The sequence below is a fragment of the Chiloscyllium punctatum genome, chromosome 5, assembly GCF_047496795.1.
Source record: "Chiloscyllium punctatum isolate Juve2018m chromosome 5, sChiPun1.3, whole genome shotgun sequence".
NCBI lineage: Eukaryota > Metazoa > Chordata > Chondrichthyes > Orectolobiformes > Hemiscylliidae > Chiloscyllium > Chiloscyllium punctatum.
The window spans coordinates 141009751-141029184 of NC_092743.1; the positions used below are offsets into that span (position 1 = coordinate 141009751).

Genomic DNA, 19434 nt, shown 5'->3' on the forward strand with positions numbered 1-19434 from the left:
TTGGTGGGCAGAATCAGCCACCAATCTCTCCTCATCTCAATTTTGTTAACCTGCTGGGGAGTGTCTGCATGATTACGAGCTCAGCTCAGATGCTATTCCATTGATGCTTCAGCAGTACTCCCTTCCAATTCCTGGACTTTGCCTCTTGATTATACAGTGTGTCCATTGATTTAAGACTTTTCAAGGAACTAACGCCTTTACAAAAGGAGAATGGTGTGCAAGAGATAAGAAAGTAAAATGAGACAAAATAAATAAAGAACTTGCATCACATAAAGCCTTCTGTGAACAGTGATCATTCTGAAACGTTTGAATGTCAGTGTATTGTGGTCATTATAAAATGCAGAGAAATGTTCCAACGAATTTTCACATAGTACGTTTCCATAAAGAAACTAGGTCCAAGCATTTGTTCCCTTTGACATTTATAATTTTTGCTGTGTTATTTTGATAACAATGAGTTTGGTAGAAGATTTAGCTTTAAGGGAAATCACAATGGGTGATTCAATTTGTGGGTATAATTGAGGACGCTGTATAGAGGTTCATCCCCAAGAAGAGAAAGATTATCCGGGGAGGGATTAGACAGCCATGGCTGACAAAGGAAGTCAGGAAATCTATCAAAGAAAAAGAGAGATCCTATAAAGTGGCCAAGAGCACTGGGAAATCAGAAGATTGGGAAGGCTACAAAAACAAACAGAGGATAAAAAAGAAATAAGGAAGGAGAGGATCAAATATGAAAGTAGGCTAGCCAGTAATATTAGAAATGATAGTAAAAGTTTCTTTCAATACATAAGAAACAAACGACAGGCAAAAGTAGACATTGGGCCACTTAAAACTGATGGTGGAAGCCTAGTGATGGGAGATAAAGAAATAGCAGGAGAACTTAATAAGTACTTTGCATCAGTCTTCACAGTGGAAGACATGAGTAATATCCCAACAATTAAAGGGAGTCAGGGGGCTGAGTTGAGTGTGGTTGCCATTACAAAAGAGAAAGTGCTAGAAAAGCTAAAAGGTCTTGGAATTGATAAATCTCCTGGCCCTGATGGGCTACATCCTAGAGTTCTGAGTGAGGTGGCTGAGGAAATAGCGGAGGCGTTGGTTGAGATCTTTCAAAAGTCACTGGAGTCAGGGAAAGTTCCGGATGTTTGGAAGATCGCTGTTGTAACCCCCTTGTTCAAGAAAGGATCAAGGCAAAAGATGGAAGATTATAGGCCAATTAGCCTAACCTCGGTTGTTGGTAAAATTCTAGAATCCATCATTAAGAATGAGGTTTCTAAATTCTTGGAAGAGCAGGGTCGGATTAGAACAAGTCAACATGGATTTAGTAAGGGCAGGTAGTGCCTGACAAACCTATTGGAGTTCTTTGAAGAAGTGACAAGTAGGTTAGACCAGGGAAACCCAATGGATGTTATCTACCTAGACTTCCAAAAGGCCTTTGATAAGGTGCCACACGGGAGGCTGCTGAGCAAGGTGAGGGCCCATGGTGTTCGAGGTGAGCTACTGGTGTGGATTGAGGATTGGCTGTCTGACAGAAGGCAGAGAGTTGGGATAAAAGGTTCTTTTTTGGAATGGCAACCGGTGACGAGCGGTGTCCCACAGGGTTCAGTGTTGGGGCCGCAGCTGTTCACATTATATATTAATGATCTGGATGAAGGGACTGGGGGCATTCTAGCGAAGTTTGCCGATGATACGAAGATAGGTGGACAGACAGGTAGTACTGAGGAAGTTGGGAGGCTGCAGAAGGATCTTGACAGTTTGGGAGAGTGGTCCAGGAAATGGCTGATGGAATTCAATGTGAGCAAATGCGAGGTCTTGCACTTTGGAAAAAAGAATACAAGCATGGACTACTTTCTAAACGGTGAGAAAATTCGTAAAGCCAAAGTACAGAGGGATCTGGGAGTGCTAGTTGAGGATTCTCGAAAGGTAAACATGCAGGTTGAGTCCATGATTAAGAAAGCGAATGCAATGTTGTCAATTATCTCAAGAGGGTTGAAATATAAAAGCACCGTTGTGCTACTGAGACTTTATAAAGCTCTGGTTAGGCCCCATTTGGAGTACTGTGTCCAGTTTTGGTCCCCACACCTCAGGAAGGACATACTGGCACTGGAGCATGTCCAGCGAAGATTCACACAGATGATCCCTGGAATGGTAGGTCTAACATATGAGGAACGGCTGAGGATCCTGGGATTGTATTTTTTGGAGGTTAGAAGATTAAGAGGAGATCTAATAGAAACGTATAAGATAATACATGGCTTGGAAAGGGTGGATGCTAGGAAATTGTTTCCGTTAGGTGAGGAGACTAGGACCCATGGAGACAGCCTTAGAATTAGAGGGGGTAAATTCAGAACAGAAATGCGGAGACATTTCTTCAGCCAGAGAGTGGTGGGCCTGTGGAATTCATTGCCACAGAGTGCAGTGGAGGCCGGGACGCTAAATGACTTCAAGGCAGAGATTGATAAATTCTTGATGTCACAAGGAATTAAGGGCTACGGGGAGAATGCGGGTAAGTGGAGTTGAAATGCCCATCAGCCATGATTGAATGGCGGAGTGGACTCGATGGGCCGAATGGCCTTACTTCCGCCCCAAGTCTTATAGTCTTATGGTCTTATGGGTGTATCAAATGTAAGATGCATTAGCAAATGTTCACACAGTAAGAATGAAAGAGGGACTTGTTTTTTAGAACATAGAACAATGCAGCACAGAACAGGCCCTTCGGCCCACAATGTTGTGCCGAACATTTGTCCTAGCTTAAGCACCTATCCATGTACCTATCCAATTGCCTCTTAAAGGTCACCAATGATTCTGCCTCTGCCACTCCCACAGGCAGTGCATTCTATGCCCCCACCACTCTCTGGGTAAAGAACCTACCCCTGACATCCCCCCTCTACCTTCCACCCTTCACCTTAAATTTATGTCCCCTTGTAACACTCTGTTGTACGCGGGGAAGAAGTCTCTGACTGTCTACTCTATCTATTCCCCTGATCATCTTATAAACCTCTATCAAGTCACCCCTCATCCTTCGCCGTTCCAACGAGAAAAGGCCGAGAACTCTCAACCTATCCTCATACAACCTACTCTCCATTCCAGGCAACATCCTGGTAAATCTTCTCTGCACCCTCTCCAAAGCCTCCACATCTTTTCTAAAATGAGGTGACCAGAACTGCACACAGTACTCCAAATGAGGCCTTACAAAGGTCCTGTACAGCTGCAACATCACCTCACGACTCTTGAATTCAATCCCTCTGCTAATGAACGCTTTATCTGGTATGTTTGTTATTTAAGCCATAGGAAAACAATATTGATGCAGTGGGTCAAAAGTGCATTCCGTATGACGGCGATAAATTGAAGGCCCCACATTTTCAGGGTCGATGACTATATCAGCAAGATATGATTTTAGTTTTGTAAAACTGAGGAGGCTGTGGATAAATATCATTCCCCTCTGGTCCACTTGAGAACGGGGCAGATATAGAAAGTGATAAAAGGAATGGACAGTGTTAGTGCTGTTATATTTTAATGCACTGAAGTGTCATCTTGAGTGGTGTCTTGTAAACTGCACATAAATAATTGTTTTTATTTAAGACTTGATTGCATTTTTTTGGCGACTAAGGAAATTTGGTTTATCACATTACAGTTTTAAAATAATCTTTTAAAAATAAATTGGGAAGGCCAACATTTTAATTGTATTGACAATGGAATTATCACAAAAATAACAGCCACAACAGAACCATGAATATGTTACTATCTCTTATCTGGAAACTAAATAAATCTACAGGAGTTCTTGAAGAATTTACTCACTTTGCAGCAATTTGCAGTTAATTTTGTTGAAAAATACCTTTTGTGTTTCTCTCTCTTTTTGAATATAGACCTGGGGAACCACCTCTAGAACAAGGCTGGATCCCCTATTTTGGCAAGGCATTTGAGTTCCATCGTGACTCTTTAGGATTTCTTCTCTCTCGTCAACAAAAATGGGGTGACGTCTTCACAGTCTACATCGCCGGTGAGTATTCAGATAAACTGCTGCTCAGGCTACCTTTGACATTTTGTGCTGTAAATCCTTGTTGTTTCTGTGGTACAACCGCATGATTTGGCGAATTTCTCGTAACTGTTGTGTTTAAGACGATGGCACTGAAGGTTTCTGAAGAAAACTACAACTGCCGTGTGCTTCCATGCAAAACCTGACAGACATTTGAAAGATAGATTTAGCAGGAAAGCTCAGGATGTCTTCCAGTACTTGGCAGGGGCCTTTGGAATGTAGAAAGCTGCCCTGATTCAGCCACAAACCTTTTGTGAATTTTCCACCTTGGGAAGAGCTTGTATTTTATTTCAATGTATAATTAATGCTTTCCAAAACCGGCTCACATGGAAAACACAAAACGAAGCTCCGAGTTGCTGGCAGAGCGGTGACATGAAACGTGATTCCACTGATTGCCGTTTCCGACATGGTGAGCAAATGATTGTCGTGCTGAAAAGTCGCAAGGGACAGGAATGTCATCTTAATAAAGAAATTAAAAGGCACATCTTTCTGTGAGAAACAATGTAAATTTCTGACCTGTCGCAGAAAATAGTTCTCTAATTGGTATTGTGTGGTGGTGCAGCAGAATCGCTTTTCCTAAACGTCATTCTGGAGTAGCAGTACTGTACATCATTGTCAACAGTTCAGCAAAATCTTCCTAATAAGAGCATGATTACATAAATGCTGCATTTCACAAAAAAAAACCCTACCTTGTTGAATCGATCCACCAGAAAGGCTTCCTGCCCACCATACCCCTCCCTCCCCCCAGCCCCGCTTATTTTGTTCAACTAGAAATGAAGCACAATGCCAGAAAAAATAACCTATTTTCAGCTGATGCACTCTGTACGTTAACAAATTTTATTAAGTGAGAGGAAAGAAATCAGATGAAGAAATTTTCGATGTTATTATTTTAAATATTCACATAGCAATATTGACCTAGTACATGCGCACGTACGTTTTTTTTTAAAAAAGCTGTAGCAAATAATCTGTACATTGTTATTTTAGTTTGAGTAACTAATACTGATTTAAATTCTCCTTTTTTGTGTTGGAAACCATAATTTTTCACTGTTTGGTTAAACAAAATGGGGATAAAGTTTTGTGACTCATGAACCCTGGGGAAGAAATCTTGTTTTGGCAAATTCAGTGTGATGGAGGGGCCTAAAAGTCACAGGCATTTTAATTGAGTGCAGAAACAAAAGCAGAAGTTGCTGGAAAAGCTCAGCAGCTCTGGCAGTATCTGTGAAGAGAAATCAGAGTTAACGCTTCGTGTCAAGTGACTCTTCCTCAGAGCTTTTCCAGCAATTTCTGTTTTTGTTTCTGATCTACAGCATCCACAGTTCTTTCAGTTTTTATTTAGTATTTAACTCACTGCCACATCTCTTCTAGGAATGCACATCTTGAAAAAGTTTTTCTCCTCTCATTGGAGTTCTGAGGAAGGGTCACTCAACCCAAACCGTTCAATCTGACTTCTCCCCACAGATACTACCAGACCTGCAGAGATTTCCCAACAATTCCTGGTTTTGTTTCTGACTTACAGCATCTGCAGTTGTTTCAGTTTTTACTTAATTGGATGCAGGGCAGGTTTTCTGTGAGAAACAATGTAAATTTTTGACCTGTCGCAGAAAATAGTTCTCTAATTGGTATTGTGTGGTGGTGCAGCAGAATCGCTTTTCCTAAACGTCATTCCTGTTTTTTGGGGAGACGGTCAAAAAATCGAGCTCCCTGATGAAACCTACTGGGTGAACAACCTCTGGGCGTTTTACTGAAAAGGCACCCGGAGAGCACTTCATTCTCCACAAGACAGGGCAATCAGTCTGTGTGTGTTTATCAACTCTATCCTACTACCCCTGCGGATTTCCAAGACTAGGCTCAAGATAGGCACAGTGATGCCTCCCCTGAGGTTCTCCGGAACGCTGTCCAGGACAGAGAGATCAACCTTTCTTCCCGAGTGATGACAAAAAGTGGCCATCCCAGTTGACAAAGGTGACATGGATGCAGAGGACAGAGGCTACGCATGCTTCAGGAAACCCTGACTCCACTGCCACAACACAATAAATAACATCAGAGCATGTATCAGATTGATTCACCATGATGCTGACTGCAGGGCACTCTTCCCAGAATGCTTCACTGCGATGCTGACTACAGGCCACTCTTCCCAGAATGCCTCACTGCGATGCTGACTGCAGGGAACTCTTCCCAGAATGCTTCACTGTGAAGCTGACTGCAGGCCACTCTTCCCAGAATGCTTCACTTCGATGCTGACTGCAGGCCACTCTTCCCAGAATGCTTTACTGTGATGCTGACTGCAGGTCACTCTTTCCAAAATGCTTCACTGTGATGCTGACTACAGGCCACTCTTCCCAGAATGCTTTACTGCAATGCTGACTACAGGGCATTCTTCCCTGAATGCTTCACTGTGATGCTGACTGCAGGGCATTCTTCCCAGAATGCTTCACTGTGATGCTGACTACAGGGCATTCTTCCCAGAATGCTTCACTTCGATGCTGACTACAGTCTACTCTTCCCAGAATGCTTCACTGCGATGCTGACTACAGGGCACTCTTCCCAGAATGCTTCACTGTGAAGCTGACTACAGGCCACACTTCCCAGAATGCTTCACTGTGAAGCTGCCTACAGGCCACTCTTCCCAGAATACTTCACTGCGATGCTGACTGTAGGGCACTCTTCCCAGAATGCTTCACTGTGATGCTGACTACAGGGCTCTGTTCCCAGAATGCTTCACTGCGATGCTGACTGCAAGGTACTCTTCCCAGAATGCTTCACCATGTTGCTGACTGCAGGACACACCTTCCTTTAACACCTCTTCATAACTGCTGTAGATGGATACCTGTAGCAAACTGAGGTTCAAATAATTTGACTGCAGCCCCCATGTAATCCCGCAAAACTCCATGCTGATTTTCTAGCCAGGAAACCCACAGGAGGCTATTGGTCTAAAGGAAGCAAATTAACTGACAATTAATGTCAAACAAAGTTTCTTGATGTGTTAATGTTATGAATCAAGCTTTTCCTTAAGAGAAGGAATATTTTGTGCCATCACTGGCTCATACATCTGAGTGTCAACATATGTTACGACAAACTAATTCCGTCTACAATCTAGCCACCATTGGGCGCTCTCAGGCCTGTTCACTGTGTTTCATTACTGCTGTGGTGTCATCTTTGACACCATTTATGTCACCACTTTCTGTCCCACTCCCTTTGTCCTGAGCTGAGGAGATGGGTAGCTGGTGCATCTCTCTCTCTTTGAGGTTCTCTCCCTGTCATAGAGCTGGACTGTGCAGGGCCACTATTTGGAAACCCTCATCTCCCAGAGTATAGCAGTGCTCCTCCTGGGGGGTGCATGCAATGGAAGGGCACCTTCAGTCAACCAATCACCTGTTCAATGATGGCGTCATTCAATAAATGAGCAGCATTGTACAGGCAGCCCTTGGAGTTCTGGATATAGGTTTGCTCGCTGGGCTGGAAGGATTGTTTTCTCAGTGAGCAAACCTACAATTTGAGCATGAGAACATGAGCCTGAGCTACAAATCTTCTCAAAACTCGCTAACACTTTGATAGTTGTTTAAATTTGAAAGGTGAGATATGTTTTTGCAGCATGGTTGATAGGGTTTGGAAAGGGGAAGGAGGGAGGCCGGAGGTCTTGAGGGGGAGCAGGATTCATGGTGAAATTGGAAACTGGAGATCAATGTAGTCAATTAATCTCCATGCAGTTTGCATTGTTTTCAAATGATGGAACTGAGAGTGAAATGAAAGAAATGATTTTCCTTAATGCTGTGTTTGTTTTTTTCACTCTTCTTTATAGGCAAGTACATGACCTTTATTTTAAATCCGTTCCTTTATCAGTTTGTGGTTCAGTGCAACAAGCAATTAGACTTCCAAGGATTTTCATTGGAGGTGTCAGCCAAAGTTTTTGGCCACCCTTATCTGAATGATCCCAAAATACCAGTGAACATTGAAGAAATGCAGAAGCGCTACTCCTACCTAATGGGTGAGGAGCTAAATATTTTGAATGGAAGAACTATGAAGAATCTTCAGAGTGTAATGAAACAAGAGCAGTTGGGGCCAACAGAGTGCAGAACAGAGAGTATGTACAGCTTCTGTTGCCGTATCATAATTGAAGCCACTTATTTAACTCTATATGGAAAGGTACCCGAGGACGAGCAAGAAGAAATCACTGAATTAAAAAAGAAGTTTATTCAATTTGACAAAATGTTTCCCTACCTGGTTGCGAGGATCCCCATTGAACTTCTAGGCAACACCAAAGTGATTCGCAAAGAACTGACCAGTTATTTCACATCGAGAAGATTGGATCAACGACTAAATCTAGCAAATGTAATCAAAGAGAGAAAGAACTTTCTTGAGACATATTCATATCTGCAAGATCATCAGAGAGCAGGTAAGCAAAAATGAACACCTACAATTGCAATCTTTCCCCATCTATTAAAAATTATAAATGAAACTGAATCTCAAACTGTTGGCCCATCCAGGCAATTTTAACAAACTTGAACTGATCAGGCAAGGTTGTTTGATAAGTTCTCATTTTGTTGGGATCAATGTCATAGTGAGTTTGAATATTTGCAGCACTGAGACCTGACTTTGAAACTTAGACTAATGGAATGGAAGTAACATCTCTGACAAATGCTGCTTCTAATTAAAATTAATCTTCATAATACACGGGAACATGTTCTGTAATTCATTACGAGTTAGCTGTTTATCTCAGAGAAGATGGTAACAAACAGATAAAAGTGGAAACCCTTGCAGTTGAGATCCCTCCTTGAGAATAAGTGTGAGTTCACACAGCAGGAAGCTGGTGTCAGATTTGAGTTTTATTTAAAAATGTTCTACAGTTAGAATGTTCAGTTCCCCAGTGATGAAATCACTCACTATGGTTCACATTAATTTCATTCAGCATCTTATTTAAATGTAAATCCCCGTAAAGCTGAGACCTGATTTTAATCCAGCACACATGGTGCAATCAGTTGGCTAATATTGTCCCCAGAGGATATACCACCTTGCTGATGGATTTGTACCTACTGCACTTTAACTGGGATTCTACAGGGCACACAGCATGACCTAACTGGGGACTAACTTAGCGAGTTTTGAAAAGATTTGTAGCTCAGGTTGAGGGGTTCTGGATGTAGGTTTGCTCGCTGAGCTGGAAGGTTCATTTCCAGACGTTTTGTCACCACACTGGGTAACATCTTCAGTGGGCCTCAGGCAAAACAGTGTGTACATGATTCCTGCTTGCAAGGGACTAACTTGCAAAGAGTTTGGAGGCTTGTATACCACCAAAACCACCAGTGAAACCTGGCTTGGTGATGCACTGTAGCCACAAGACACCAAGGTAAGTGCATAGAATCCCTACGGTGCGGAAAGGGGCTATTCAGCCCATCTACACTGACCTTCCAAAGAGCATCCCACCCAGACCAGGCCCCTCACCCTAGTAACCCACATTTCACGTGGCTAATCCACCTGACCTGCACATCTTTGGACTGTGGGAGGAAACCGGAGCACCCGGAGGAAACCCACGCAGACACTGGGAGAATGTGCAAACTCCACACAGTCAGTTGCCTGAGGATGGAATCGAACCCAGGTCCCTGGCACCAATTTGTTGACATTTTGGGAAGGATTCTTGAGAATGAGTAGCAATGGGAATGTAGCTCTGTGCTCTTTAACAACTCTGTGGGCTCCCTCTGTCATGAAGTTACTTCTGTCTCCCAGCCTACAGTGACTTTGCAAACTGGAGTTAGGAAGGTGGTTGGAAACAAGTTTGTGTTTGAATGGTTTTATTTGCGTTTTAGTCGAAGCTTTAAAGAATAATTTATGTTCTCAGTCCTGAATGAATAGGATCATCTGGGCAGATAGGACACATAAAAACCACGGCACAATGACAGGAAAGGAGGCTTCAGTCCATGATGACCTCCTGACCTACTGAAGGATTGGTTTGCTTAGTTTTTCCCCACTGCCCTGCAATTTGTATTTCATTTTTGGATAATGATGCAATCCCATTTAGAAAGCCTCATTTTACCCATCCTCTACCAGACTCTCAGGTAGTGCATTTTAATTTACAATTACTTTTGGAACAATTTCTTTTGATCTACTCTGTATAAATCCCTGATGAATTTTGCTGCTCATGGAGTCATAGAGTCAGACAGCATGGAAACAGGCCCTTTGGCTCAACTCATCCATGCAGACCAGGCTTCCTAAACTGAACTGGCCCCACTTGGCCCATACCCCTCTAAACCCTTCCTCTCCATGTACCTGTCCAAGTGTCTTTTAAATGTTGTTATTGTACCCATCTCTGCCACTTCCTCTGGCAGCTTGTTCCATATCTGCACCACCCTCTGCATGAAAGCGTTGCCCCTCAGGTCCATTTTATAGCTTTCCCCCCTCGCCCTAAACCTATGCCTTCTAGTTTTGGATTTCACAGCTCTATGTAAAAGACCTTGTCTATTTATCCTATCCATGCCCCTCATGATTTTATAAACCTCTACAAGGTCACCCCTCAACTTCCTACAGTCCGGGGAAAAGAAAATCCCTATCCAGCCTTTCCTACCAACTCAAACTCTCCAGTCCCAGCAGTAAATCTTTTTTGGACCCTGTAAAATAACCTCTTAATCTTTTCTCAAAGTGAAAGCCAGGCTCAGTGAGCAAACTGTCTACTCTGCTCCTTTGTTTTGTTTTTATGAACAATCCCAACTTCTCCCAGCCTTTCCACATAGCTGACATTTCCTCATCCTTGGAACTATTCTCATGACCTTTTTCTGCACCTCACTCCAGAAACGGATGGACAACTCCAGGTTGGAGCAGCGTTCTCTGCAGGTTCAACATAACTTCCTTTCTTTTGCAATCTGTGCTACAACTACAAATCCCTATTGTAAGTCTATCCAGCTTTTATCATGCAAATAGTTAACCAATATGGAAGAAGACCGATTTACGTGACCTATCCAATATTCATGTTAGACGTAGACAATCATGTTATAAAGGTATTTTAATGTTAGGCTAAAGCACCAAAATAATTGAATTGTTACGTTTAAGAGAAGACAATTATGTGACCTTGAATGTTTCTAAATCTTTTGGAAGTAGCCTGTATTGTAATATTTCCATCTTGCAAAAGCCTTCTGGGATAATTGAATTCAACTTTTTGCTGATGTGCTAAAACAAGGCACTTATTGCTGATAATGAGGCAGATTTAACAGAGCCACATTTATTCCTTGCCCCCTCCCCCTCCACCCCTCCCATGTAACATTGCTTTGAAACTGTCCTCATTAAGCAGAAAATTAGACTTCAGAACCCTATTGGTCCTCATTAGCATTCACTGATCCTTGGCTGGGTCTTTGTCCTAACATCTTTTAATTAGCACACTGCAAATCTAATCAGTGTAATAAATGCTATTAATCTTCCTTTTCACTTATTTTCTTGCAGCACATCATTTTGCCTTCCTGTGGGCTGCTCTTGGAAATACAGTTCCAGCTGCATTCTGGGCCCTGTATTATCTGGTGAAAAATCCAGAAGCCCATGCAGCTGTACGTGATGAAATTCAGCATGTGTTCCAGGCAGCTGGTCAAAGAGCAAACCCTGATTTCAACATCAGTCTCACCAGAGAGCATTTAGACAGCATGGTGATCCTAGGTAACTGCTTTTTAACATGCAATCCTGAAAAACGCAAGTGCATTTCCAATCTGTTCGGAAAAATTCGGAAAATACATTAAACATCCAGTTGCATCGATTATAGGTTATGCGCTCCCTAAGCATTGAATGGATAGTTTGATTACTTTGTGAGCAATTATTCAATAAATTTGGTGATTCTGTTCTCCCAAAGACACAAGCAAGAGAGAGATCTTCAATACTTAAAAATCCTGCTGTTTTTAAGTGCAGATCACTGGGTGAGTGGGATCACCAAATTTATCCTCAATAATCAAGTACCAAATAACTCTTTCTGACAGAAAGCCAGGGCTGGTGTTTAAACGTTTGACGATTTTAATTCACGGTGTGGCGGTGCCTTTGTTGGACTGGGGTGAACAAGGTCAGACGTCAAACGACACCAGGTTATAATCCGACAGGTTCATTTGAAATCACAAGCTTTCAGAGTGCTGTCGGGTGATGAAGGAGCAGCGCTCCGAAAGCTAGTGATTTCAAATAAACCTGTTGGGCCATAACCTGGTGTCATGCGGCTTCTAATTTTAATTCAAGTTTTGAAAGGCCTGACACATTGTGCATATGGTTATCTATTTCCTGTTGTTAATGTTAAATAATTGGTATATTCAACTTCCTTTTTAAAAAGCAACAAAGGGAATATTTCAGGTTCAAAGTCCCTCATTTGGCTGCCTAATGTTGAAGGAAATATGAAAATATTTTGTGACTTCATATCTTGAATGTTTACATTTATACCAAAGGACCCAACTCTTGGGTAATGATTCTTAGGAATTTGAAACGATTATGAAAACAGTTGAAAATACTTAACTTCACAAACTTGCATCTCCAAATTAAACCGTCTCTGTCGCTCTGTTTCACCTGTGATTTTGTCTCCACTATTAAAGATTGTGCAGCCTTACACTAATATTCACCTTTGCTGTGAAAGCTATAATTCTTTGAGGAAAGAGAATTTGATTCGATGTACTATAAGGTTACCTTAACCAAAATATCCGGTGCACAATGTGTTAAACCTGTATATCGGATCTGACATACATTTTGGAATGAGAAATGAAGACATATGATTCTTTTAATCTTGGGAGTCAGCAAAACGGAAAAAAGAATCCTCTGAGGAAATGCATGATCTCATTTGAGAACAGCAATCACACCTTATCTGACATTAGCTTCTAGTCTGCTTTAGGAAGCAGCAGTTTAAAATTGGGATGCTCAAGAGGTAATGAAATGGAGACTGACTGCTGAAAATTATGACATTGCAGGGTTACTAAATGCAGTAACCATGAATGCACACATCCTCATGTCTTTCTTCTATGTAACTAAGTGTGATTAGCTCATCTGAAAGTACTTTGGTCTCTAAGTCAGACGATTATAGGTTCAAACCCCATTCCAAAGCTGTAAGAGAATTGAAATGCTACACCAGTGCTGTACTCCATTGTTCAAGCTGCTGCCCTTTGGTTGGGATATTAAATGGATGTCCTCCTCATTGATTTAAGAACATTTAAGATTCTGTGGCAACAAGAACAGAAATTGTTAGAAAGTGGAGTTAACGTTTTGAGTTTGGCGACCCTTCCTCTCAACTGAAGAAGAGTGACCGGACCTGAAACGTTAACTCTGATTTCTCTCCACAGACGCTGCCAGACCTGCTGAGCCTTTCCTGCAATTTCTGTTTTTTGTTTCGGTTTTACAGCATCCGCAGTTTTTTCGGTTTTTATTAAGATTCTGTGGTACTTCTCTTTAACATAAATAGATAAACTGGTCATTTGCTGTTTGTAGAATCTTAATTTATGCAAACTATTGCTACATTTATCAATTTTAGTCATCTAACTCATAAAGTAATTAGTTGACTCCATTTTACAAGATGTAAAGTATATTTTTTAATATACATTCTGTGAATATCTTTATGGCAGAAACACTCCAAATTATCCTTTGCTATAGAATACTTCCTTCACCTGAAGGCACTTTCTGATAGTGCTTGCTGCAATGCGTAAACTCAATTTCTTGTCATTAAATCTGTAGTGTCCCATAGCAGCACTACTTTAAATACGGAATTTTCAAAATCCACACCCACAGGATGTTTCTCCAATGAGAAATTCCATCTTTTAAAACCCATCATTTAGATATTTTAAACAAAAGTAACCGGTCGTCTGATCTTGACACATGCCAGGAACTATTTGTAAATTTGGGCTCACCCGTCAATCACAATGCCAATCTGTCAGGCACCATTTAGACAGCTGCTTCTTTCCCAATGTACTGCACAGTGACATTAGGCCCCATTGTCACCGTCATGATTGACAAGTGGCTCAATGTTCACAAATAGTTTTGGGGTTTATTTTTCAAACTTTCTTAAGGATGGGTAAACGAAAAGGATTAGTTAATGGGATAGAAGAGAAGAATTCCGAGTGGTGAGTGAGCTTTGTCTCAGCTATTCCTCACTGGGCCAATTGAAGATCATAAGAAATAGGAACAGGAGTAGGCCATTTGGCCCCTCGAGCCTGCTTCACCATTCTACAGGATCATGGCTGATCCAACCTTCCTCACGTCTGCTTTCTTGCCTTTTCTCTGTAAACCTTGATTCCCTGATTGATCGAGAATCTTTCTCTCTCGGCCTTAAATATATACATGGACTCTGCATACCCCCAGCTCTCTGGGACGAGGAGTTCCAAAAACTCTCAACCCCCAGGAGAAAGGAAATCCCTCCTCATCTCAGTCTTAAAGTGGTGCCCCTTTATTCTGAGACTGTGCCCTCTGGTCCCAGACTCCCCCATGAGGGGAAATACCCTCTCAGCATTGACTCGGTCAAGCCCCTTAAGAATCCTCTATGCTTCAATGGGATCAATTTTTGTAAACTCCAGGGAGTGGTGCCCCAACCTGTTTAATCTTTGTTCATGAGGCAACCCCTCTATAACAGGGACCATCCTAGTGAGCCTTCTCTGAACTGCCTCCAGTGAAATTTTCCTTAAATTCCTTAAATAAGGGGACCACAGTGTTTCAGATGTATGTACATATGACATGAAGTTGGAAAATGTTACTAGACTACATCTTGATCACCCTTTATGGCGATTAATTTATGTACACTGCTTTTAACTTCCTCCTCCAGCAACGACCCATCTAAAGACTAAATTTTATAAAATATCACTGCCCTCTGAAATGTGGTTTTCCACTAAGACTCTGAAAACCTGAGCAGAAAGTGCACACCAAAGGGAGAAGGTGTTTTCCCCAGTGTACTGCTTCTGTGGTGCTTTCTCTTGCACGCTGGCTAAATCACATTTTACTGACTTCCATGAAGAAGAATTGGAATGGATGTCTCAGTGAGAAGCAGAGTTGGCCTTGAAGGTCAATCCGTAATGACTACACTCATCCTCTTTCATCTAATTTTATTAAGTTAGATATTTTCAACAGATCAGGATTGCTTACTGATCCAATAACATTTCAGTCTTTTGTGTTACCCAGTTTACAAGCAGGATGTAACATTTGTTTCCTTACTCTAGTCGACAGGGTTAGGGTTAGTTGAAATGAACAGATGATTTTTTTTAAGTCAGCAACTTACTAAAAATTCTCAACACATTTACATAGCAGGCTGATTGCACAATAAAACTCTATCATTCTGGAGTGAATTCTTTGTTTTGCTCATTCCTTTTGTTGCCAGTTTATTACCTGACAAACAATAAGTGTGGGGATCAGCCACTGTCTTACATAGAACATAGAACATAGAACATTACAGCGCAGTACAGGCCCTTCGGCCCTCGATGTTGCGCCGATCAAAGCACCCCTAACCTACACTAAGCCACTATCCTGCATATACCTATCCAATGCCCGCTTAAATACCCATAAAGAGGGAGAGTCCACTACTGCTACTGGCAGGGCATTCCATGAACTCGCAACTCGCTGAGTAAAGAATCTACCCCTTATTTCTAGTTGGTGACTGATCATTTACTGTTCAGTACTACTGAACCACATTTTATTGACCATTGCTTGTGTGCTTTCTGAGTCTTGGGTCAGGTGCTAAATATCAAAGTATATCACAATGACCTTTAATTTTGTGCAATCCTTTAGTGTAGTATCTGATTGGGAACTGGGCATCGAATCACCATGTTGTATTTCAAGCTGACAGATTCATACAAGACCGTAATGTTTACAATAAAGTCTGCAATTATTTTGTAGCTTGCACCGTTTCTTAGTTTTGCAACAATTAATTTATTTCAAAACTTAGAAAAAATATTTACGGTGATTGCGACCTTATCAAATTTCTGGAAAGCCGCTATATTCTCAGACAGTCGACTACAGCAAACATAGCAATAGTTTATAACCAGTCTCTCACAATATTACTTACCATTGGAAGGAAGAAAAGACTAGCTCATAATTTGAATGCTTTCATGTATTGTTGTCAATTGGCTTCTACCAAGGCTGTCCATAGGTTGTAGGTGAGATTGAAGCTTTCACTTTAATAATCTAGAGAAACATGTTAGCTGTACAGGACTGAGCCTGCAAATGTTTCATAACACACATATTTCAAGAACAAATCAAGAAATCTTTCACAGATGCTGGCAATGTAGTACTTTTTGAAAAGGAACTGAAGGTTTTCCTTAACCTCAATATTCCAAGATGTCTCCAATGTGTTTTTGAAAACAAAGGTTGTGCACACTTTGCTGTCTGGTTATCCTGGAATAGGCTTTCAATTGGCTTGTTTGTTCGGTACTAGTGCAGAAACAGATGCAGCACCACTGTACTGGATAATTTACAAACTATAGCTCTTGGTACTGAATAGAAGACCTCCCAAGCTACCAGCTGATCTATCTGTGGCATTGGATGGCTGCTTTTGATATATGTTAAATGTGTGCAAGAAATTGTAAGCAGGGTTATTTAGATTGATGAGATTTTCTGCATTTTATTTTTGGGTATGTGTTGCAAGCTTTGAATGCTTTATAGAAATGTGTCTTTTAATTTATCAACTTAAACCCCATAGGCCTGTGCTTCTCCCTTGCTGATCATCATCTGACTCATTACTTTTGGCATTTAATAATTATCATCATGATTGCTCAAAGCCAAAGCAGACTAACCTCCCACATGTAGCTGGTACTGTAAGGTAAAACAGATTTGTCATTTACGATCTGACCACGAAGACACACTTTGCGCTCCATTATCGTGATTAACTTCTGCATAAGATATGCTTGCCCAATTGTCATTTGTGATACTACATCAGCCACTGACTGCCATGCTGCAAGGGAGAATTTCAACCAATGGAATGTGACCATGTTGCTCAAGTGATAACTACTGCACCACCATTTCACCGTCGTGTGCTGTAGTCATGAAATTTTTTTTTCCTCTCTGTTTCGTCTGATTTCTTAGGCAAACAGTAATGTTTCACTTGTCATCTATCATTTCCCGAGCACATACTAAAATGGTTTATACACAGTGTCTTTCTCGTGGCAGCGCACAGCATGAGGGTAGGAGGGTAGACATTTTCTCGTACGCTGCAACGTTTCGCTGCCAGGGCGCTGCCAGTTAGAATCTATCGTGTCAGGTGCCTTGTGGCAATCCGCAATCCAGGCTTTCTTCTGGATCCGCAGTCCTGCTCTGGCTTCGTCACCAACAAACCGATTTGATTCTGCCTGATTATAGTAACGAAGGCAGTCCAAAAGAATATGCACAGACTCACTGTACGTCACATTGAATCACCGCGCTGACCACACAGAGCTGACCAAAGCTTCATTCCTTTAGACAAATGCACGCTTAAGGAGAAACCTCCTGCAAGAATGCATCCCATGCCACTTTATTTTCTGTGCACGCTGCTGCAGATTTAATGTTTACTGAAAGAACAGTTGCTGTTTACTTCGGATTAATACTTGCAGTTTTTTTTTAAAAGCTTCCTTTCTTAACAACGCCATGGTGCTTGGGATGTGAACTTCCTTTATCCCTTAAATGTAGGTGACGACTTTTGTAAATTTGTACCCTCTCATGGGCGGATACAATTTTTCGACTTCCCCAAGATGATCAGAAAGAATCAAGTTGCTAAATTCGCTATCCAGATATACTGTTGGAAAGAAGTCAGTTTTGATTACAATGTGAGTGTTGCAACCCTAGACAGGAGCTACATGCTGATATGCATTCTATCAGAATGATTTATGCAAATTATGCACATTATTCCCACAGGAATTCTTCTTCGAACTGCCAGGATAAATTGCCGGAAATTAGCCATAAAATCTGTCGAGCAGGGAACAAAAGTTGAAGGCCACTAGGATACCAAGGACATTGGGTTTCTGGAGCCTACTAAGATGGGGTGGTGCATTCAGTTTGAAAAGCTTTTCTAAAAAAAATCTGAAAATCTGCAATTGTCATCTTTGCAAGGAAATTGTATCTCTTTTTGTGTTGAAGTCAAAGAATTCCAGCACTTAATTCAACACTGAATACAGCTAATATGTCATTCAATATGCTCAGAATTTAAAGGATTTTTTCCCCCAAAATAAATTATGGATACCAAAAGTGAAAAGAGACAGCATGTTTCTAAAATTCTTGAGGCTAACACTGTTTCTCTTTTTCTCTGTATTTGTTCTCTTTGTCTGTTCTTATACTTACTTGCCTTTAGGAAGTGCCATAAAAGAGAGCTTTCGATTATGTAGTGCCTCTATGAACATCCGAACTGTTCAGGAGGATTTCACCTTAAAACTTAAAGAAGAACAGAGCGTCAAACTGAGAAAAGGCGATTGGGTTGTCCTTTATCCTCAAATTCTACACCTGGATCCAGAGGTTTATGAAAATCCTGAGGTATGTCATGTCCTGCATGTGCAGCTCAGACTATCCTGCTGCCTTATAGCAATAACCAAGCCTTTTGTTCTAGCGTTGTGATTGCTCTTTCTTGTGAAAAGAATCTCCTATCTTTTGAATAGCGTGTGGTCCAAGACCCGAAGGTCATTGAATTTAGAGTCTCAATAGAGAATATGGGAATGAGATTGAGTAGTGTTGCTTTGAAAAGGATTAACATTGAACTGTGAATTGATTGGCTTGAAGTCAAGAGAACTCTCTGCTTTGTTAGGTAAAGGATCACTTGATGACCAAGAAAAAGAAACGATAAAGAACTGTGTCAGTAACAAATAAGCTGCATCATTTAGATAATTGTGCCGGAGCATCATTGATTCCAAAAATTCCTGTAATAGCCATATGTTGCTTCACATTACTTCATAAGGATTCTCCCTTTTCTTGATCAATTGATATGGTGCTGTGAACTTGAGATTGTAAAGCTGTTGCTCTGCACTGAAGCTCTGAAGGTAATTGTGTCATCTCCCTGTATTTTTTCTCTCTCTGCAGCCAGAGTTAATGAATATCAAAGGCTGGAAATTAATCCACCATGGCACGGCCTTAATGTGGCTTGAGAGATTCACCACCTGCATGCAAATTAAATGCAATCAGATTGTACATTGCATTTGGTGAATTGTTGCTAGTACTAGCATTAACACTAAACTATGAGCTGAGGTTGGAGAGCAGAGATGACTGTTCCAGCAGCAGCAGCAGCAAACACTGCTGTCTTCTTTCACACCGTGACCTTCCCATGTACATGTGCACATGAATACATTAAATTCAGCTATTAGTATTAATTGACACTTATTATTCAAGACAAAAATTTGATTTGGCCAGCATTTAATTTAACATAATACATTCTTAGTACAGTAAATCATGGTCAACTACCATTGAATACAACTAGTTAACATTGATGCAGCATTACGTAAATAGTCTTTCATAAATATTATCATGAATCAATATGTTAC

The 19434-nt window shown here is 41.2% G+C and overlaps 1 protein-coding gene across 5 annotated transcripts in view; it reads left to right on the top strand.

Annotated features, from left to right (window-relative positions):
* Nucleotides 1-19434, top strand: part of cyp7b1 (cytochrome P450, family 7, subfamily B, polypeptide 1) — a 209269-nt gene that overhangs the window by 178944 nt on the left and 10891 nt on the right. For 4 of the 5 annotated variants that reach the window (XM_072571534.1, XM_072571535.1, XM_072571538.1 and 1 more), the window contains exons 2-5: nucleotides 3858-3991; nucleotides 7827-8420; nucleotides 11450-11656; nucleotides 18258-18436. In XM_072571534.1, coding sequence (XP_072427635.1) covers nucleotides 3858-3991; nucleotides 7827-8420; nucleotides 11450-11656; nucleotides 18258-18436 — 1114 coding nt within the window. The remainder of the gene's footprint in view (nucleotides 1-3857; nucleotides 3992-7826; nucleotides 8421-11449; nucleotides 11657-18257; nucleotides 18437-19434) is intronic. The other variant, XM_072571536.1, reaches the window with a different exon arrangement.